Source organism: Eublepharis macularius, chromosome 19, assembly GCF_028583425.1.
Source record: "Eublepharis macularius isolate TG4126 chromosome 19, MPM_Emac_v1.0, whole genome shotgun sequence".
Lineage (NCBI taxonomy): Eukaryota > Metazoa > Chordata > Lepidosauria > Squamata > Eublepharidae > Eublepharis > Eublepharis macularius.
In genome coordinates this window covers 14419723-14442205 of record NC_072808.1, presented here as the reverse complement: position 1 = coordinate 14442205, position 22483 = coordinate 14419723, and the positions used below count along the sequence as shown (strand labels likewise).

Below are 22483 nucleotides of genomic sequence, written 5' to 3'. Positions count from 1 at the left end.
TGGATGGTTCGGAGCTCTTGAAATACATGCTGTTGGTAGGGGCCACCGAATGAATGAATGCACAGAGGCAATATTGTATAGCGGTTAGAGCCCCAGACTAGGATCTGAAAGGCCCAGTTTCGAAAACCACCTCTGCCGTGGAAGCTCACTGGGTGACCTTAGGGCTAGTCACTGTCTCTCTCAGCCTCTCCTACCTCACAGGATTGTTGCGAGGATATAATGGAGGTAGGGAAGTGTGTTATATGGAGCAGTGTGGGAACGTGGAAGGATGTGACGGGTGTGGCTCACCTGGGTCTGAACAGCAGCTGGTCTCTGCTTCCTCATTTCAAGGACAATATCAAAAATGCTGAAGTGTGGAGGGATTCTCTGGAAAAGAGGAAAGAACATGGCACCAGGGTTGACTCCAGGCCAGCATTGTCAAAGTTAAGTATTTTTAATTCGGGTCTGTTCATTTCCCCCGTTTTACTAGCCCTCGCTTCCCCTAGCAAGGATATCCTGAGGCAGCAGTAAGAGAATGTGAGAGGATAAAGGAAATAGGAAGGTTTTCCCAGGGAACCAGTCTCTTAGAAGTAGGAGGCTCTAGGGTTGCCAGCCTCCAGGTGATGGCTGGAGATCTCCTGGAGTTGCAACTCATCTCCAGGCCACAGAGAGCAGTTCCCCTGGAGAAAACGGGTTTTTTGGAGGGTGGACTCTATGGCATTATACCCTGCTTGAACCCCTCTCCTCCGCAAACCTTGTCCTCTTCACACTCCACCCCCCCCCCAAAAAAAATCTCCAGGAATTTCCAAACCGGGAGCTGACAACCTTCTCTCTCCAGTTTTTTTTCTAAGATCCTATAAATGCAGAATCAAGCTATGGGCTTAAGCCTGGTTCACACATGCAAGGCAGGGAGGTGCCAGAGTGCTGAGGTCATAATGAACGGCATCACTTCTGACTGCCGGCGGAGAATCCCATTTTGAAATATTGCCCTATGCTACAAACTCCCGCAAGCAGAAAGCCAGCAAGCAAAGCGGGGACAATCACTCTGCCTGCGGTGCTATTTTTTTGCATCCGAGGAGGTGTGTGTTTTTTTAATGTGAAAGAACTTTCAAAGTCGAAATGAATCACCCGCAGTCTGCAGCGATGCAGTCCATTCTACCACCTCAGGGGTTCTGCCGTCTTGTTCTCCATGTGAGAACCCGACTTTGGATATCGTATCCCTTTAGACTGAATCGCTTCAGACCTCCTATGTCATATTTTTGAACACTGCAATGCATTGCGTGTTGGGATCTAGCACATCAGAAAAAGCTATATTGAACTTTTCACGCCGATGGACTAGATTGCTTTCTGCAAGGGGTATCATTATCATTATCATTATCATTATCATTATCATTATCATTATCATTATCATTATCATTATCATTATCATTATCATTATCATTATCATTATCATTATTTTTACATGGGGAAGGGTTTGACAGTAGCAGTCTGAAATTGACTTGTAGAATCCTCTTCTGCGTTCACGTTCTGCACCATGTGTCCAACAGCTCTGAGGGCCAAGCTACACATGATGAATGACACTTGAACGGCAAGTGGATTGAGTGGAGGGCAAGTGAACAGGGAGAAATACACTTGCTGTTCAAGTGTCATTCGTCATGTGTAGCTTGGCCCAGTGCGAAGATATCCAGGTGAATGGGTTTCAACATTCTGCCCCCAAGCCTTGGGGAACTCCCAAAAGAAGTTCCCATCGGTTATACCCACAGGAAAAGTATGTGAAGAGATGATGAGAAGGGACTTTGGGGGATTGGGAAATGGAAACCTATATTTATTTCTCTGCTGGAATGGGAATTCTCACTGCTCACAAATGCGATCATTTAATAAGTGAAGTACGTATGCAACCCTGGAGCCACACGGATTTATTTCCCGTATCAGCCATTGGCCATAACGGCAGGGGGGGGGGCGAGGGGGAAGGATACACAAGAAAGACTGGTTCATCAAAGGGAGCAAAGCTACAAAAAGCGTAATTTACAAGTATGCGCTATGGTGCAAGCTGGAGACAGAGAATAGCCTTGAAGTGGTATGAGCCATCGTTCCCTGGGGATATGGGCCTTCCTGTCTTTTGCCCTCCTCTTGCCTCTTTTCAGTGTTCCTAACCTCACTTTCCCAGCCATGGGGAGCGGCTCGGATACTTCCTGCACTGAGACCCGGAGCATCAAGGACTCAAGCTCTTGATTTCCTACCCACCAAGCCAGCAAAGAAGCCTCTTGAATAGCAACAGGGCTTGCCATCATAGCTTGACTCGTATAAAAATGTCCAGTTCACACTTGTCCTTTCGGCCCGAGCATCTTCAAATCTGTCTTGCTCGTTTCCTTTCCTCGCCGAATGTTGCTCCTTGCCCTGACTTGGCAGGAATCAGTCTGACGTTGCCGTCTAACATACATCAAAATGCCAATTTATGTCAGGTGATCCATGCTTACGCTCCCCTCCCCTCCCAAAGTATGTTCCAGTACACTCCCTATTACATATGACATGAAGTCTCTGCTGCAGTGGCGCAAGTACGCTTGCATATTAAACTGGCCAAAAGCATGCACAGATTAAAGCAAATTTAGAGCCAAGCTGCAAATGACGAATGACACTTGAACGGCAAGTGAGCAGACTCACGTGTATTCCTCCCTGTTCACTTGCGCTCCACTTGATCACGTAGTGAGGAATACACGTGAGTCTGTTCACTTGCCGTTCAAGTGTCATTCGTTACCTGTAGCTTGGCCCTTAGCCTGCAGACATTTCTTCCTCTTCACTGAGCCAGCGTGGACTAGGAAGCTGCAAATACCTGTTTGAGCAGCAGCTGCCGGATATATTCCAATGTGCAGATCACACCTGTCCGGCCACAACCAGCGCTGAAAAATGGAGAGGAAAAGAGGGTCCATGAAAATAACTGAGCTTTGTTTCAGATCCGCTCAGGATAAGAATTACAATGCGATCAACAGACATTCTCCCTCTAATGTGAGAGTGTGCAGGTTCTTTGGCATGGACCGCATTAGGGGCAAAATGCCATGTTTGTGAGCCACAGATACTTTATATCAGGGCTTTTTTTTCTGGGAAAAGAGGTGGTAGAACTCAGTGGTGGAACTCAGGACTGCACAATGATGTCACTTTGGGTCAGCTGGAACAAGGGGGGAGTTTTTTAAAGTTTAAATCGCCCTCGGCGAAAAGGGACACATGGCTGGTGGCCCCGCCCCCTGACCTCCAGACAGAGGGGAGTTTAGATTTCTTTCTACGCCGCACAGCGCAGAGGGCAAGCTAAACTCCCCTCTGTCTGGAGATCAGGGGGCGGGGACACTGGCCATGTGACCATTTTCAAGAGGTGCCGGAACTCCGTTCCACCGCGTTCCAGCTGAAAAAAAGCCCTGCTTTGTATGCTTTAGCGGCATGCAGTCAACATTTTTTATCCGCCAAGTGCCAGACTACTGAAAGAACAGATTGTCCAAATTATGACCAAGCACACTGGCTTGTGCATTGTGTAGGAGAACTGGTCTCCCTCCGCAGGAGAGCAAAGAGCCTCTTGCCAGATCACGGGAATGAATTCCAGTCAATTAATTGCGACAATCTCAGCCAAGAAAAGCCTTTGTAACCTTGGTCTGCAAACTAGTTTTTCCAGAAGGCCAGGTGGAAGGTGGGAGATCAAAAGCCGCAGAAGCTGCAGTTGCCTCGGGGAGGAACAGATGCTGATTGCAACTTGGCAATCAAGATTTGAAAAATGGAATAGATTGCTTAGTTCTCACCCCTACCTTTGTGTTAGTGACCGGGGTTGCCAAACCCCAGGTGGGCCCTGGAGATCTCCCAGAATTACAATTTATCTTCAGACTATGTAGATCAGTTCCTCTGAAGAAAATAGATCCAGAGGAGTTAGCCGTGTTAGTCTAGTCGCAAAACAGTCCAGTAGCACCTTTAAGACTAACCAACTTTATTGTCACATAAGCTTTCGAGAACCACAGCTCTCTTCGTCAGATGCATCTGATGAGGAGAGCTGTGGTTCTCGAAAGCTTTTGCTACAATAAAGTTGGTTAGTCTTAAAGGTGCTACTGGATGCTTTACTATTCTGAAGAAAATTACTGCTTTGGAAGGATGACTGTATGGAATTATTTCTCTGCAGTACACTCCATGTTACATCCCACTGAGCACCTCCCTCCAGGATTCACCTCCAAATCACTAGGAATTTCTCACCTTGGTAGAGGGTGAGAGGACAGGTGGGAGATGGGCCCCTGAAGTTTGGGGGCATTTTGCATGCAAAATGCCACCCCTAGCCAGACAAGCCTCTCTTATTTCCCCCACAGGGAATAGTGGAGTGGAGGTGGATGGGGCACCTTCTTTGGGAGGCCATAAAATGCCCCCCCCCAAGTGGAATCTGCCTGAAACTTGGTGGGGGGTGGGAGGACACGTGGGAGCAGGTCCCCTGAAAGTTGGGTGCATTTTGCCTGCACAATGCCACCCCAAGCCACCGAGAAAGATGACTTGTTTTTCCCCATAGAGAACCATGGAGAGTGTAGGAGGATGGGGGCACCTTGTTTGGGGGGCATAACATGCCCCCCCCAAAGTCCCATCTTTCTGAAACTTGGGGGGTTGTTTGAGGAGAGTTAGGAGAAGGTCTCCACCAAGTTTGGTGTGATTCGGACAGAAAATGCCCCCCCCCAAGACTCCCGGAAAACCGGGAGAAGGTTTTCTCATTGAAAACAATGGCCAAATCGATTCGGCAATCTATGATTCTGTATTACCAAAATTTTTTGGTATTCAGAAAAAGGTTAGGTAATACCGAAAAAAACCGAAACGGCCCTGATTCGGTAACTTTAACCTAATCAGAATACCAAATTGCACACCCCTAATAAGCTTTCGAGAACCACAGCTCTCTTCGTCAGATGCATCTGACGAAGAGAGCTGTGGTTCTCGAAAGCTTATGCTACAATAAAGTTGGTTAGTCTTAAAGGTGCTACTGGACTCTACTATTTTGCAACTACAGACTAACAAGGCTAACTCCTCTGGATCTAGGGCTATACAAACATTCTAAGTAAATAAACATAATAAATACTCTCCTTGGAACTTCTTGCTGTTTAGGGAAGGGGGAAACGCAGGGCTTTTTTTCAGCTGGAACGCGGTGGAACGGAGTTCTGGCACCCCTTGAAAATGGTCACATGGCCATTGGCCCCGCCCCCTGATCTCCAGACAGAGGGGAGTTTAGATTGCCCTCTGCGCTGTGCGGTGCGGAGGGCAATCTAAACTCCCCTCTGTCTGGAGGTCAGGGGGCGGAGCCACCAGCCATGTGACAATTTTCGCTGAGGGCAATTTAAACTTAAAAACTCCCCCCTTGCTCCACATCTTTTCCCAGAAAGGAAGCCTTGGGGAAAGGACATTATTTCACTAAAGACTGTGTACCAGTTCATTGCAGGATGGGGTGTTTAAACCTGTGATTAAAGCTTTATTTGAATAACCTACCAATCAAATGGATCAAAGCGTACTGCCCTTGTGGTGAAATCTTAAGGCTGCCCAAATCACAAGTTAGATTTATAGTTATTGTTAATAATAATTATTTATTATTCATTTATACCCACCCCCTTTCTCCTCATATGGGGACTCCAGGTAGCTTACATAATGCCCCTCTCCTCCATTTTATCCTCACAACAGCCCTGTGAGGTAGTTTTGGCTGTGTGTGTGTGACCGGCCCAAGGTCACTCAGCAAGCTTCCAAGGCAGAGCAGGGATTCGAAGCTGGTTCTCTCAGATCTTAGTTCGACACTCTAACCACTACACCACACTGGCTCTCATATGCACCTCCTCCCCTCCTGGTTATTCTGGGAAAGCAGAACATACTTGTCAGTCAACCACATGGTCCACTGCTAACTCACCCTCCGTCACCACAGCACCATCCTCCCAGCCTTTACAAGAGGATGTCAATCTAAGCCCTGCAAGGGACAACTGATTGGCCAATTGCTGCGCATATGCGTAAAGCTGTGCATGCTTTAGTGACAAAGGGTCCAAGATGCACCTCTGGGACCACTCCCTGCATTTGCTGCCCTGATCACATGGTACCAAAGGGAAATTGCTAGCTCTAGAAACTTACCTCACAGGGTTGTTGTGCAGATCAAATGAGAAAGGGAGGAACCACGCATGCTGTGTTGAGTGTGTTAGAGCAAAATCATAGAGTTGCCGATCTCCAGAATTATAACTGAGGTCCCTCCCAAGCCCTGCCCTCTCCTGGCTCCACCCCCAAATCTCCAGGAATTTCCCAACTGGAGTTGGCAACCCTATTTGTGATAGATAAAGCCAGTTGAGTCAGGGCCTGGCTGGGTTGCCGTGACTGTTCAGGCTCCCTTTTGTTGGCATGAGTCTCTCTACTCCTTAAGTAACCCACCTGCTTAGCCAATCTCAGAAAGGTTCAGCCAGCTCTTCCTCAAACAGTTGTTGCCCCTCTTAATTCGAGTGGAAGAGGTTGGGCATGCTCTGTTGTGATTTGTCCTGAGAGCAACCCCTACCTGCAGTGCACACTGATGGGAACGTTGTCTTCGCCCTGCTTGCACCTCACTTGTTCAATCATGTTAAGGAAGTAGCCGTAGGTGTCGGGAATGCCCCGGTCTGGCCAAGCCACGTACTGGAAATGGGAAATAGTTCGTTCCTCCTGTGATGGGAAAGGCCAGCCAGTCAGTCAGTCAGTCAATCCCTTTATTGGCATAAAATAAAATTAAACAAGCCTATAGTTTGATATACAAAATAGAACCAGAACTTATATCCTATAGTCCCTAATTCTCATAGCAATTAAAAGAAATCTCGCTACTGAGAAGGTAATATGGGGACACTGATCCGATAAAAGAATAGAAAAAAGTCTCACTTCTGGCAGGCCATGCCTATGATGCAAAATAGGATTAATTAACGCTTCCCGTATTTGGATATACAATTTGCATTGGAGCAAAATATGAGCAATCGACTCTGGTTCCCTATTATTACATGGACAGGTTCCTTCATGATTGGGCAACTTGGCAAATCTTCCATAAAGAACTGCAGATGGGAAAAGATTAAAGGATTAAAATAAAACCACGACGTAAATGTGGGGCAGGGAGCTGTGTAAAATAATTAGCTGGAAGCCCCTGTCTCGATGTTATAATATATTACAGGGGAGAGCACGTTTTGTCTGCATAAGACCACAGAGTTTGTTTCTTGATGTCTAAAAGTCTCTGTTTCAGAGATTTAAAGACTTGAGCTTCATCTAATGTAAAGAGAGAGTCCAAAGATATACCAATTGACTCTGTTTTCCTCAAAATTAAATGAGACCAGTTAAATGAAAAAGAATCCGACAACATCAAAGAAATATAACTGTTAGGCCCTGCCCTAAAACGAAGGCGTAGCCAGAATTTCAGAGCCAAGCTACAAGTGATGCCTGACACAGGTTGGACACTTGTCAGCTTCCCTCAAGTTTTGATGGGAAATGTAGGCATCCTGGTCTTGCAGCTGTAATGGAGAGCCAAGCTGCAAGACCAGGACGCCTGCATTTCCCATCAAAACTTGAGGGAAGCTGACAAGTGTCCAACCTGTGTCAGGCATCACTTGTAGCTTGGCTCTCAGTGTCTATAGCCAAGCTGTAGTCATCAGGAGAGATGGGAAAGGCAGCGATCAACACAACTTCAGGAAGGTATGCAGTCCTCTATTGAGCCCTCCGTAACCTGTGGCATGCCAAGCTGGATCTGGACTAAATGTTTTGCTTACACAAGACACTTTGGCCAGTGGACCAGATGGAGAACAGTCCTGCTTCCTCCATTCCAGCTGCAGTCCACTTATCTCCCCAAGGTCAGTGTGAGAGAAAAATTGGGGGTCTGCAAGCAGTAAGGGAGGAATCAGTGGAAATGACCCCACCCCTTCTTTCAATGGATCCAATCAGCAATGCCTTACTGCAGAAGGTACACCACAAATTGTCTCGGGGCTTCTGTTGCTTGTTTTTTTTCATGGCTGAATATTGACTGTTATGCAAGACAGAATGCAAAGGAAGATAGTAAAAAGTCCAGTAGCACCTTTAAGACTAACCAACTTTATTGGAGCATAAGCTTTTGAGAGCCACAGCTCTCTTCGTCAGATGCATCTAACAAAGATGCGGAGGAGTTAGCCGTGTTAGTCTGTAGTAGCAAAATCAAAAAGAGTCCAGTAGCACCTTTAAGACTAACCAACTTTATTGTAGCATAAGCTTTCGAGAATCACAGTTCGTCAGATGCATCTAACAAAGATGCATCTGATAAAGAGAGCTGTGGCTCTCAAAAGCTTATGCTCCAATAAAGTTGGTTAGTCTTAAAGGTGCTACTGGACATTTTACTATTTTTCTACTACAAACTGACACGGCTAACTCCTCTGGATCTAATGCAAAGGAATAAAATCATATCTTATGTTTAACCAAGGCAAACTAGTTCCATGCTTTTTGAATCTCACAGCTCTAAAAAAAACCCCACTGAATTTCTAGCGAAGACGTACAGCCACTTTCATAAGTGGCGAGGGATTTGTACGAAAGCTCGTTCCTAAAGTTCTTCAAGGAAAGTCCTCAAGTATGGCAAATAATCATTTAATCTTTTAAAACTTGAGGTTCTGCCTCTGATGCCAAAACATTTTGGAAAGACCTAAGTTAAATTTAGGCCTCTCATTTACCTGCCCCAGGTAGGGAATCGCCAGCCCCAATTTTCCGCCCCCAAGAAATTGAGGAGCAGGAGAAAAAATGGCCTCCACTTAGCGAGATTCTAGGAATTTCCCGTTCTCTATGGTAAACACCGTCAGCTGGAAGTGACATCACATTCCCCATAATCGGCCCTAGGTAGCCACTGTCTCCCAAATTTCCCAACATTTGCTAACACAGTGGAACTCTATAAAACCAGTTTCAAACTGATTTTGTAACTGTGCTCATAGGTGCTGAATCACAGCAACTGCCAGTGACCTAAATTCCCCGTTCTCTCCTAGCATTTTCCTTTGTTCCTAGTACATGCAATATTCCTTCTTTGATGCTGAAAACCCCGGTCCTTTTCTTATTGCCGTCTTTCTACCAGTCCCTAACATTTACAGAACCAGATGCAAATCCGGATTTCCTGTTCTTGAATCAGGAACTACATGGTCTGTGGCTTGGCGACAGTCTAGTGAGCTCCCATGGACAATCTGTACTCAGGCACAGAGGGAAATATGGGTTGCAGTCTGCTCTGGTGGTTGGTAAGGGGTAAGAAGTATCTGGGGTGACTAGCTCTGGTATAAATGCTAGAAGCAGGGTCATCAGGCAGCTTCTGAAATAGGAGCAAAATTGGGTGTGAAATAATGTCACAATGTCACTTGTGGTTACTCTACGAAGTGGCATTACAACGTTCTACAAATCCCTCAATCTCTATGGTAAAACCATAGTTATTTGGGCAGTTCCTAGAGCAAAATGACATCACTTCCAGGCACAACCTGAAGTGATGTTATGACATTATTTTCCACCCCATTTTTGCTTCTGCTGGAGTGAAGAATGGTACACAATAGAAGGAAAAACCTCGAAGGTCTACAGAAATAATTACATGTAAATTTTGTAATTTTTATAAAGTTTTTTTGGTAATGTTTATAAAGTTCCGTACATAATACAAAGTGCTAAAGTGCTGAGAAATAATTCATAATAAGTATGCGATTCAATAATTCGATAAATATCCAATAAATAATTAAATAAAGATACATAGATCCAGAGGAGTTAGCCGTGTTAGTCTGTAGTAGCAAAATCGAAAAGAGTCCAGTAGCACCTTTAAGACTAACCAACCTTTAAGACTAACCACCTTTAAGACTAACCTTTTGGTTAGTCTTAAAGGTGCTACTGGACTCTTTTCTATAAAGATACATGCGATTCTGATCAAAAAGTCCAACCGGTAGAGTTTCTCCAATGTCTTGGGAAGAAGCTCCAGAAGGACGTTAACACCTGCACAATAGAACCACAGGACAAGAGACATTACATACAACATCTGATTGGAGAAACTATACTGGCTGGACTTTTTGATCAGGATATATTTAATTGTTTATTGGATATTTATTGAATTATTGAATGGTATATTATTTATCAGCACTTTAGCGCTTTGTATTATGCACTGAACTTTATAAACATTACAAAAAACTCTATAAAAATTACAAAATTTACATATAATTATTTCCGTAGATCTTCGAGGTTTTTCCTTCTGTTGCGTAGCATTTAGTCGGAGGAGCCCTGAGTGAAGAATAGCAGCAGGGTCCATGGGTTGAGACCGGAGATTGTCTACCATGGCGGTCAATCTGGCAAGCCAGTTAGAAGCCCAGCCTTTCGTCTGTCCTTGATCAACAAAGCAGTGCAAACTGCTTCCCGTTCTTCCAGTTCTCAGCTCAGCTGACCGTTGCTGAACTGGGCCGTTGTCACACGGCCATAAATTTAGCACCAAACTAGCACCATCTCCCGTTGAATGCTCACCTTATTCCGGCTCTCTTGCGATTTCGCCATTCTCCCCAATTCACGCTTTGTGACTTTTTATGTCGTCTTTATCCACTTCCATGTGAATGCCCTGGATCGACTATGAACGCTTTGCAACACCAAAACGCTCACTCTCCCCGATCATCTGTCTCACTTAACACTGATTCTCCTGCCCTACACTCCCACAAGCCCCAGTGCAACCCATAATTAAGCCTCAAAGTAATTTTTTTTAAAAAAACGTCAGCCTTATAGCGCTATAGCGCTATAGCGATATTCTGCCATGGGCGGAAAACCTGCTACCTATCACAGTTGGCTTTTGGGTTGGCCCAGCACAACACTGGTATAACAGAAGAGCGATATAGCGCAAATATGCAAAAAAAAATTTTTTTTAAAGGGGCGGGATTTTTAGGACCCCATTTCCAGAGGCACTTTGACTGACCATCGAATTGTGCTTTCCCCTTTTAATGTGACTGACTGGAAGTACAAGCAGTCATCAAAAGATGGGAGAATACGTTCTGATAACGATAACAGAAGAAACGATTTCTAGTGCAAAACTGATGAAATAAGGGCCCGTGTGACAACGGCCCAGGTGAGTCCAGCCTCCAGATCTGAACTTGGATACAGTCCCCTACGGCCATGAAAAATACGGCATCCTTACTGCCTGGAAAGTCAGATTAAGCATCCGCAGAACGACATCTGGATTGAGTTCCTCTTCTTTAGCCTGAGACAAGAAAACAAGTCATTAGGAGACTTAAAATCACCTTATAACTTAAATGTGCAAGATACATCCTTCCTTCCTTCCTTCCTTCCTTCCTTCCATTAAAAACATTCCTATGCCACTTTCCCACCAAAATAGAGTCCCCAAGGTGGTGAACCTAAAACATGAAAAACATTTCAACATTGAAAACATATATATATATAACAATAAAAACATAAAGACATAACACTAAAAACCCAGGAGGAAGCTAATAAAGGTTATTTAGGGGATGCCAAACATAACAAAAAAAATTCACCTACTGGTGGAAGGCAATCATAGAGGAAGACAGACAAATCTCCTTGGTTCCAAAGTTTTGGTGCCAAGACCAAGCAGGCCCTTTCTCAGGCTGCCATCTGTCTAGCCTCTCATGTGGCCCAGCTGTCATGCTTCTACATGCAGATATTTAGTTTGGTGCTAAGCTGTGTTGCCATGACTATTCTGGCTCCATGTTGTTCATATGAGTCTCTGTAGCCCACCCACTTCTCCCTCCAATCTCAGAAAGGAATGGCCAGCCAATGAATACGAGCTGTTTCTGAAAGAGTCAGGGGAGCTTCAGGTGGAGGTTTTATGGGCAAGACGAAGGAGGATAAATTAGCTGGAAGAACAGACAGCACCAACTACTTTGCATGATTAAATTTAAATCATGAAGTGCAATAGCCGGCTAGCTCAGCAGTGGAAAAGGAACAGCCCGGAGAGAAATGACTCAGCCTGTCAGGGTCAGCTTTATGATTATTATTCTAAACATTTCTGTCCAGTCAAGATGTTGTTGGTCATAATATCCTGTTATCTTGTGTCTGTCTTGCCTAGCAAAAAGAACCTGCGGTGATTACAGCCAAGGCAGCTATTCCAACACATGCCCTCACCGTCTCTAGTTCCTGCTGCCCTTACCTGGAAAGAGTTCCCATTTGACAGCCCCGCCCAAACAGGCCTCACCTCAGGCCCTTCCCCGTTCATAAGCAAATCCAGAGGCTTAATTCCGATGCCTCTTCCTCTGCATCAAGTAAAACAAAGGTTTTTTTGTTTCTATTATTCTTTGACCCCTGTAACAAGAGCTGCTCCTTAACCCTCTGACTCAGTCTCTCTATATGAGACGCCTTGGTGCATGTTTGTCAAGTGTAGGGTGACACAATGTTATCTGGGAAGTGTAGTTTAAAAAGACAGAGCCGGCAGAGATTGCTCCTTAGAGTGTTTGTTAATTTCATCTTCGCCTCCGGAAGGCTCTGTCAGTTTTACCTCTCCAGTCTAAAACTGCGTGGGATGGCAACCAGAGAGCAGTGAGGAATAGAAATGGGCTGGAGCTGCCTTCCAGAGCTGAGCTTGGACCTGGAGAGGTTATAATGGGCTGAAGTTTCCCTTCTGACAGTAATTCAGATCACACTAAAAGGAAACGTATTTCCATCTGTTCTGTGGTCTGTTTTATGGATATTTTTGGATATTTTTATGCTGTTTGATGTCTCTGAACTTGTTTAATGGTTTGATTGTTTTTACATTGGTAAATTATTATTTTAATTGCAAGCTGCCTCAAGCCGGACTCTGACGAGGTGGCATAAAAACCTCCCAAAATAAATAAATACTTAATCACACAACACATCCTGTGGAATTCACCGATGCAAGATGTTGCAGTAGTTTTTACTTAGACAGTCCTCCAAAAGGAGTACATGAATTCATGGAGGATGGAGCCATCAACAACTAATTACCTATGAGAACTAAAGGTTCAGAGGCAATAAACATTGCAAATATTGGGGACAAGGACCAACGATGGCTACCATTTTCATGATCTGCTTGTGAGTTTTAGTCCTAGGCTTCTGGTTAACTTCTGCTGGAATCAGAATTCTGGGATACTGATCCAGAAAGAAAACTCTTACGTTCTTAGTTATGCTGCCCCCCATGCTTACTGAGAGCCAAGCTACAAGTGACGCCTGACACAAGTTGGACACTTGTCAGCTTCCCTCAAGTTTTGATGGGAAATGTAGGCGTCCTGGTCTTGTAGCTTGGCTCTCCGACTGCTGTCCAACGGACTTTTCAACTGTCACTTGTCCAACATTCCGCCAAGCGGCCTACATTTCCCGCCAAAACTTGAGGGAAGCTGACAAGGGTCCAACCTGTGTCAGGCATCACTTGTAGTTTGGCTCTGAGAAACTCAGGGCTACGTTAGACATGCCAGTTTTTAAAGAGTTGCGTCTGGGTTTCTGCAGCCATGCAGCAGTTAAAAAGGTAAATGGATGTTAAAAAAATAAAGAAGAGCCTCAGAATGCCTCTGTGGTGGGGAGGAAGGGCTCCTCCTTCCACCTCAAGCTGTTTCCCATGTCAAAATAGCACAGGAGGAATCCCCCCCCCGCCCCGTTTTTACTGCTCACATGGACAGAATACTCCAAGTGGAGCAGAAAAAAACAGGGACAAAACCGTCCTCCTGTGTTATTCTGACAGGGGGAAATGGATTGAGGGGGAGGGAGGAGCCCCTCCACCTCCCACGGAGGCATTCTATGGCCATTTGATGTCTCCTTTATTTTTTAACAGCTGTTCCCCAAATAGGGTTGCCAGCCTCCAGGTAGTAGCTGGAGATCTCCTGGAATTACAATGGATTTCCAGGTCATAGAGATCAGTTCCCCTGGAGAACATGGCTGCTTTGAATGATGAACTCTATGGCAATATACCCTGCAGGGGCTCCTCCCCAAACCCCACCCTCTCTAGGCTCCACCCCCAAAATCTCCAGGAATTTCCTGACCTGGATCTGGCAACCCTATCCCCAAAGCTGCTGTGTAGCGGCAGGGAACTTTAAAAACCTGCACATCTAGCTTGGCCCTCAGGTTTTTAATCCTGGTACCCCATTTAAGGGGCAATGCAGTCAGTTGCACAAAGATGCTGAAAGAGACAACTTAGCTGCCTATGCATGTGGAATCACCTCACCTGTGTTACGGAGAAGGGTCCAAAGTGCAAAGTCTCCTCTGCCAAAGGCCAGTAACGCTCACATTTTTTCTAGAGACAGGAAAGCAAAGGAGGTTAGCTGAGTGTCTGGGAAAGCAGCCACGTCTTCCTGTTGAAAGCACAAGTCCTGGAGTGTGAGGTACACACCACGTGGCTTTTCTACTTCCTCGAAACCACCCCTCCTGTCCAAAGTCTCACCTTGCCCATTTCCACTTCGCGGCATGCCATGACGATCACCTGGAAAGAGAGAACACACCATGACGGAAAAGTCCTCACAGGGCGAGATGTGTTAGACAACACGACAAAGAGCCTTGGATGAGACAACATTGCTCTAGCCCAGGGGTCCTCAACCTTTTTGAGCCTTCAGGCACATTTGGAATTCTGACAGAGGGTGGCTGGCACAACCACAAAATGGCTGTCTTGGGAGGTGGAGCCAACCACAAAATGGCTGCCCCAGGAGGCGGGGCCAAGCACAAAATGACAGAGGGCCAAGCTACACATGACGAATGACACTTGAACGGCAAGTGGATTGAGTGGAGGGCAAGTGAACAGGGAGAAATACACTTGCCATTCAAGTGTCATTCGTCACGTGTAGCTTGGCCCACAGAGTGAAGTTGTGCATAATTCTGATAGTAGCTCTTCAGCATTTCAGACAGAAGCTCTGTTTAACCGGATGCCTTTCAAAATTAACATATCGTTTAAAAATATTTTCTTGCATGCCTACAGAATGAGTATCTGTGGGCCAAGCTACACATGACGAATGACACTTGAACGGCAAGTGGATTGAGTGGAGGGCAAGTGAACAGGGAGAAATACACTTGCCGTTCAAGTGTCATTCGTCATGTGTAGCTTGGTCCTGAACTGAGCTAGCTCAGAAACTCATCTGGAAGTATCTGTCTTCATTGTACAGGCATCTAACACGCTTATGCAAAAGGGAAAGGAAGAAATGCTTCCTCAGGCTTCTTCTCCAGTTCAGACAAGCCCTTCTCTCATGGACCCAGGCGTTTTCAGCCTTGAACCAGCAACATCTGGTGCTGATGGGCTGGTGAGAGCTCAACTGCCCATGTGACATATACAAGTAAGAGAGGTTCCAGCCATATTTTAATAGGAACATGAATGATTTTTCAGAAGTCACCAAACTGTGATGCAGCAGAGTTGTTATCAATTTATTTATTCATTTTGTTGGATTTATATCCCACCCTCCCTGCAAGTGTGGAACGAGCATAAAAGAAATCATCCTTCCACCCTTCCACCCTCTTCCTTCCAGCTTCTTTCATGGCTACAATAGAAGGTTTTCTATTTTGCCACATAGCGGAGCAGTTAAAAACATTCCAAGGTTGACGCTCTCTCCAGAAGTGATAAGAGATGAGCAAACACCCTCTCCTCTTTTGAAAGACACGTGTTTGCTACTGTGTAGGTCATGGTGTTGGAAAAGGGGTGGGTGTTAAACCAAATAAGGCAAAAGATGCAATTTAGCAATATGATAGGCTACACAATGCTTGCAGAAATCTCACGAGAATAATTGTGCGAATTGAACAAAACCGATCAGTGGGTATATAGGTGGTCAAGTGTCTGTGAAAACCAATCATTAACCACTGTAAAGTGACGCTCTTACTGATGTACGCAAAAGGTATAAAAGATCAGGTATTTCTATGTCGTACTAGAACACATGGAGGCCTGCTTTGAGGTCGTGTTCTCTATATTGCAATATATAAATCGACTTTTCCAGCCCTTGTTTCGTCTCATTCCTTCGTTTCAAATTGGGTCGGAGCAAAGGGGCACAGTTTTGTGCAACACAAGCGAGCTCAGGGCAGGTCACAATATCATAAAAACCACAATTTAAAATACAATAAATAGTTAAAATCATAACAAAATAAAATCCACAAATCTCATTTCAAAAATGGAGTGGAAAACAGCAAGGAACAAGCAGGATAGTTCGCCAGCTCCTCAACCTCTCTCATACGCCTGGCGGAACATCTCCGTTTTACAGGCCCGGCGGAAGTGTAATAAGTCCTGCAGGGCCTGGGTCTCACCTGGGAGAACGTTCCATCAGGCTGGAGCCAGAGTTGAAAAGGCCCTGGTTGAGGCCAAGCGAACATCCGTGGGTCCAGGGGCCACCAGCAGATGTTGATCTACTGAGAGCCTCGCTACAAGTGACATTTTACACGTGAAGGGCACTTGATCATTTTCGCAAGTCTTTCTGGGAACTGAAGTCCCTCTCCCCACCCCTTTTCCTTCTGTTCCTTCCCCTCTCTGTTAGAATGGCTGCCTGAAGAGACAGAGAAAGCCTACGGCAACAGCAGCTTTTGCAAATCGTCTTGCTGGGGGTGGGGGGAGGGATGCTCTGGAGAAAGCTGAGAAAGTTGCAGCTGCTCGCCCCCAAAGATCGTTGAGAGCAGGCTTGTGACTGGAGGAACGATTTGCAAAAGATGCTGTTGCCGCAGGCTTTCTCTGACTTTTCAGGCAGCGATTTTAACAGAGAGGGGAAGGAACAGAAGGAAAAGGGGTGGGGGAGAGGGACTTCAGTTCCCAGAAAGACTTGCAAAAATGATCAAGTGCCCTTCACGTGTAAAACGTCACTTGTAGCGAGGCTGTGAGTGTGATGCCCTCTGGGGAACATACAGGGAAAGATGGTCCCGAAGATATGCAGGTCCCAGTCTGTTAAGGGCCTTAAAGGTGAACACCCACACCTTGAACTTCCACCTGATAGGAACATGAATGATTTTTGAAAAGTCACCAAACTGCGATGCAGCGGTGTTTCCATTATTAAATGGAAAATATGGGACTACAACAGCCTTGTGGATAACATGGGCCAGAAGATGGCCAGGGAGAGTGCAACCCGGTTAATTCTCCTGGACCTCTCAGGAGCTTTTGGTACCATTGAAAATAGTGTCCTTCTGGACTATCTTTTGGGACAGGGAGGCCCTGTCCTGCAGTAGTTCCAATCCTACCACGAGGGTAAGTTTCAGAGCCAAGCTACAAGTGACACCTTACCCAGGTTGGACACTTGTCAGCTTCCCTCAAGTTTTGATGGGAAATGTAGGCGTCCTGGTTTTACAGCTTGGCTCTCCGTTACAGCTGCAAGGCCAGGATGCCTACATTTCCCATCAAAACTTGAGGGAAGCTGACAAGTGTCCATCCTGGGTAAGGCGTCACTTGTAGCTTGGCTCTCAGAGTGTGGTATCAGGAAGAGCAGCTGTGAGCTGTGAGGGAGCTAGATACGATCCTTAAAGATAAAGATGTCTCTCTGGGAACCAAGATCAAGAGAATCCAAACGATGGTATTCCCCATTGCCATGTATGGATGTGAAAGTTGGTCGGTAAAGAAAGCTGATAGGGAAAAAATTGATTCATTTGAAAAGTGGTGCTGGAGGAGAGTTTTGCAGATACCATGGACAGCCAAAAAGACAAATGTGGGTACTAGATCAAAGCAAGCCTGAATTCTCCTTAGAAGCTAAAATGACAAAACTGAGGCTATCGTACTTTGGTCACATCGTGAGAAGACAAGATTCTCTGGAAAAGTCAATAATGCTGGGAAAAGTGGAAGGCAGTAGGAAAAGAGGAAGACCCAAAACGAGATGGCTTGACTCAATAAAAGAAACCACGTCCTCCAGTTTGTAGGATCTGAGTAGGTCTGTTAGAGATAGAATGTTTTGGAGATCTTTCATTCATAGGGTCTCCATAGGTTGGAGACGACTTGACGGCACATAACACAAGCACGCTGCTCTGCTACTTGGCCTCTGGCCTATGGGGGGGGGGCTCTAAGGTTCTGTCTTGTCCCTTGGAATTACAATGGATCTTCAGACAACAGAGATCAGTTCTGCTGGAGAAAACGGCTGCTTTGGAAGGTGGATTCTATGGCATTGTACCCCTCTAAGGTCCCTCCTCCGCCCTTCTCAGTATCTGCTTCCAAATCTCTAGGAATTTCCTAACCCTAACTGAGCCCAACTTCTCAGGGCTTGCTTAAAAACCCAAGGTTCCACCTGCCATCCAACTACTCAACTCACCTTGACCCTGTACTGCCAAACCATACACCAGAAGTCGAGCACTGTGTGCTGAAGAGGCCCTTGTGTTGCAATGTAACATCTCTTGTTATCCACACCCTGCAAAGAGGAAGGAAAAGGCAAACATCAAACAGCACCTGGGCAAATTATTCAGCATTTGCATGAGCCAGAAGCCTTTGGACTGTTGGCAGAGTACCTACGCAGCAGGCAGGACACTGAACTGATTAAAAGTAACAAAGGCTTTATTAATAGAACTAACGAACTAGATAGGAAAGAGAAGAAATAAAGCTAGCTGCCTTGCTAGTTGAGAGTTCTGGAGAGTTCCAAGCAGCAGGATACTGCTCTGAGAGTAGCAATCAGGAGAAAGACAAGGAAAGGCACTTATCAGAAAAGAAGGTACTGACATCACATTCCTATCTAACTACCCCTTGCTACCCCCATAGAATATTCTTCTCTTCTTTTGTTCACCAGGTATTGCTTACTCCAGCATGGCCAGCTGTGGCTGCAGCACCATGTACAGACACCCGATTTTTGAATGTTCAGTGCTGCACAGCAGAAAGGACTAGGTGATGCGCCTCACAGCTCTAACACAATGACAGCCCGGCTGGATGTTCCTGGAAGTGACACAACACCTTCAGCAGTGAAGTGCACATCTTCCTCCCATTTCCCCAGGGCATATCGAGGGGTGGAGGCAGAACCAAGTAAGGCTCACACATGATAAACAGGTAGCATTTGGATATTATATTATATTATATTATATTATATTATATTATATTATATTATATTATATTATATTATATTATATTATATTATATTATATTATATTATATTATATTAATCTTCTTAGGCATTTTAAAAAAGCACTGATCTTGTTATTGACACAAAATCTTAATTTAGAGAAGACAGGCTGTTTCCACACGGCTTACCTTCTTCCGAAAACTTCTGAAAAACAGCGTCTTTAAGTGTGAAATTGCGCCAGGAAGACGCTGTTACTGCGTGAAATCACGCGAGAAGAGACTGTTATCACGGAAGATCTCGCGCAATTTCGCACAATGACAGAAGAAGGTAAGCCGTGTGGAAATGGCCCTGGGGTGGGACACTCATGGAACGCTGGCAGCTTCATGGTGTGATTTCAGGCATCAGGCAGTGAGGATTCTGGTTTTGTGGCACAATGACGTGGGAAATTGCGCCATGAAGCCCCCAGCATTCCTTGAGTGTCGTGCAATTTTCTGAGATGTGGGGAAATGGCCCTGAAGTGGCCCTTGAAAGGTTGATTGACTCTGCTTTAGTAGAGTATTGTTCACTAGTTAAAGTGAATGTATATACAATCTGTATAGTTACAACATACATTTGATTGATCTTTATACATGCGTTGAGTAATTCTCGTGCTACATTCTATGCACGTACAGTTGAATGTGTAATTGAAATCCCACATTTGTCCAGGGGCTGGTCCCCAGTTTCATTTATAAAGTGAACACACATTGATTCTGTCTTACAAACAGATGTATGTACATACGTGTAAACAATGTGCATTCACTGTAACGTGTGAACAGGGTTTAAATCTTTTGGCTATTAAGAGCGAGGTTACCTCTAGCGTGAACTGAGAACAACACAGTGTGCCTCAGCTATCAGAAGTTCGAGGATCACAGTTTTAGTGACCTAGATCTTTGCTTGAAGTGAGATGTTCAGGGCTCATTTTGAGGGGGAACGCGTAGGAACACAGTTCCAGCAGTTCCCCAAAGAGGTCACATGTCAGGTGGCCCTGTCCACCCGACTCTTGGCCATTTGGGGCCCATTTCAGCCTGGATTGGGGCTGAAATGGCCTGGATCGAGCCTCTGAAATTTTAAAGTTAATGTTGTGGAAATGGCCCTGAAGCGGCCCTTGAAAGGTTGAGAGTGATCCACTGATGGGTGGTGGATCACTCTCCTGCTCAGCAGTGGCCCGATCCTGACCATTTTGGGCCCCTTTTGGGCCATTTTCAGCCTCTTTTTGCCATTTTGGGCCCAATTTCGACCATGAATGGCCAGGATTGAGTCCAAAACAGCCAAGATAGGTGATGTCAGGGGGTGTGGCATATGCAAATCAGTTATGCTGATGACACACTTCCGGTGATAGCAAGGGGCATGGCATATGCTTATGAGTTATGCTAATGTGTTATGCTAATGAGTTCCTCCAGCTCTTCTTCGACGAAATGACCCCTGGAGATGTTTATTACCTGGATGAAGTTGGCATTGATATAATCCGTCTGTCCTTCTTCTGTCAATAAGTTCAGAACAACTCTGGTCTGGTCATCTGTGGGAGGCAGAAATTTTAAAGTTAATGTTGTGGAGATGTGCATTCTGAATGAAGTTTGCTTGTTGAGGTTTCCAAGACAGTAGGAAACAGAAGAGACAGTTCTTCCTGTTCAACCATCTTGGAAACCTGGTAGGTCATCATAATTCCTCCAGCTACTTAATGCAGGGAGGCAAGATTGCAAGGTGGTTTAACCCCTGTTAAATCATAATTCACACGGCAAAGGAAGTCTCAAAGTCAACACTGTTCTAAATCCAACAAAGACAACTACTCGCATGTGTACCACTAACTCTTCCTTCTTCCTTCTTCCTTCCTTCCTTCTGACATTTGCTGGGCCAGTTATACTGCTGGAATCCAGTCACTTAGGACAGTGATCTCCAACCTTTATAAGCCTGTAGGCATCTTTGGGATTCTAACAATGGGTGATGGATGCAACTACAAAATGGCCGCCCCAGGAGGTGGAGCCAATGATAAAATAGCTGCTGCAGGAGGCAGAGCCACACACACATAGGAAGTCCAAGTGCATGGATAACTTTAAAAATACACTAGAAAGAAGAGTGAGAGAAAACAAAATGAGTGCTGTTGTGAAAGCTGCAGCTGAAACAGTGTTATTTTATTCTGCACAGCTAATCAGATCTCCAGTGGTTAATCAGAGGCGCTGCTGGCAAGAACACTACACGGCTTCACCCATTTTCTAAAAACACTTGGTGGACACCAGGAAAAGCATTGGCAGGTTCCATGGTGCCCACGGGCACCATGTTGAAGATCCTTGACTTCAGGCTTAACTACAAATCACACTTTGCTCCTGTCTTCCTTGATTATGCACTCAGGGCCAAGCTACACATGACGAATGACACTTGAACGGCAAGTGGATTGAGTGGAGGGCAAGTGAAAAGGGAGAAATACACTTGCCGTTCAAGTGTCATTCGTCATGTGTAGTTTGGCCCTCAGACACGTATTGAGAGTTCTGGGCTGGGAACTCCCAGTCATGTGTAGGCTGATTCAGATCCGGACCACAGCACATGGGGAGAAAGGGGCTTATGCTCCCTCCCCCCCATGCTATTTTCCTAACCTGAAATGGTCCTGGAGGGTTCCTGTTTGTCCCACTAGGAAAACGCACAAGTATTGATGAACTGCATGTAAGTTTCCTCAAATGGTTAACAGCTCCCAGGGGCCATTTTAGGACAGGAAAATGGCAGGAGGAGAGGCTTAAGCATTCTCTCCCTGCATGTCGCGGTCCTAATCTAAATCAGCATGTGTGCCTAGTTCCCTCCACAGAACTCTCAACACACATCTGATTGTGTGGACCAAGGAAGGACCTGAGGAAAATGTAATGTGTAGTTAGGTGCCTAGATGTGCCTCAGAGCCAAGCTGCAAGTGACGCCTTACACAGGTTGGGCACTTGTCAGCTTCCCTCAGGTTTTGATGGGAAATGTAGGCGTCCTGGTTTTACAACTTGGCTCTCCATTACAGCTGCAAGACGAGGATGCCTACATTTCCCATCAAAACTTGAGGGAAGCTGACAAGTGTCCAACCTGTGTCAGGCGTCACTTGTAGCTTGGCTCTAAGTTCAGAGCTTGCACCTGAACAAATATACCCCCAACTTCCCATGAGATAGTCAGCAAAACATCTCTTCTATAAATATGGCTCATCAGGAATTATCAGAGTGGGTAAATGGGATTCACCTTCCTCCATAGTCAACAGAGGGCCTAGGCTTTAGGCATGTCATATTTAGATTTATCTACCTCAAGATGGCACCTGGAGTTCTTCCAGCATTACAAATGATCTCCAGACTACAGAGATCAGTTAATCTGGAGGAAAGAGAAGCTTTGGAGTGTAGGCTTCATGACATCACTTCCCTCTCCCATGCCGAAGTTTCACCAACCCAGGCACCGCCCTCAAATCTCCAGGAACTTCCAAAGCTGGAGCTGACAACCCTTCATATTCAACTATGAGACTAGCAGAGAAACCAGAGGAGAACACGTAAAAGGTCCCAAATTTAAATCCATACATCTCCTTAAAAAAAATTTTTTTTGAGGTTCAATGTATTGAAAAA

General features: G+C 45.4%; 1 protein-coding gene across 1 annotated transcript in view; it reads right to left on the bottom strand.

The window, feature by feature from the left end:
• PTPN18 (protein tyrosine phosphatase non-receptor type 18) overlaps positions 1–22483 on the bottom strand; it is a 54569-nt gene that overhangs the window by 16202 nt on the left and 15884 nt on the right. Inside the window, exons 3-10 of the mRNA XM_055003541.1 lie at positions 20351–20427; positions 18138–18233; positions 14330–14368; positions 14114–14182; positions 11108–11170; positions 6503–6645; positions 2810–2876; positions 289–366 (exon numbers count right to left, since the gene is read on the bottom strand). Coding sequence (XP_054859516.1) covers positions 289–366; positions 2810–2876; positions 6503–6645; positions 11108–11170; positions 14114–14182; positions 14330–14368; positions 18138–18233; positions 20351–20427 — 632 coding nt within the window. The remainder of the gene's footprint in view (positions 1–288; positions 367–2809; positions 2877–6502; positions 6646–11107; positions 11171–14113; positions 14183–14329; positions 14369–18137; positions 18234–20350; positions 20428–22483) is intronic.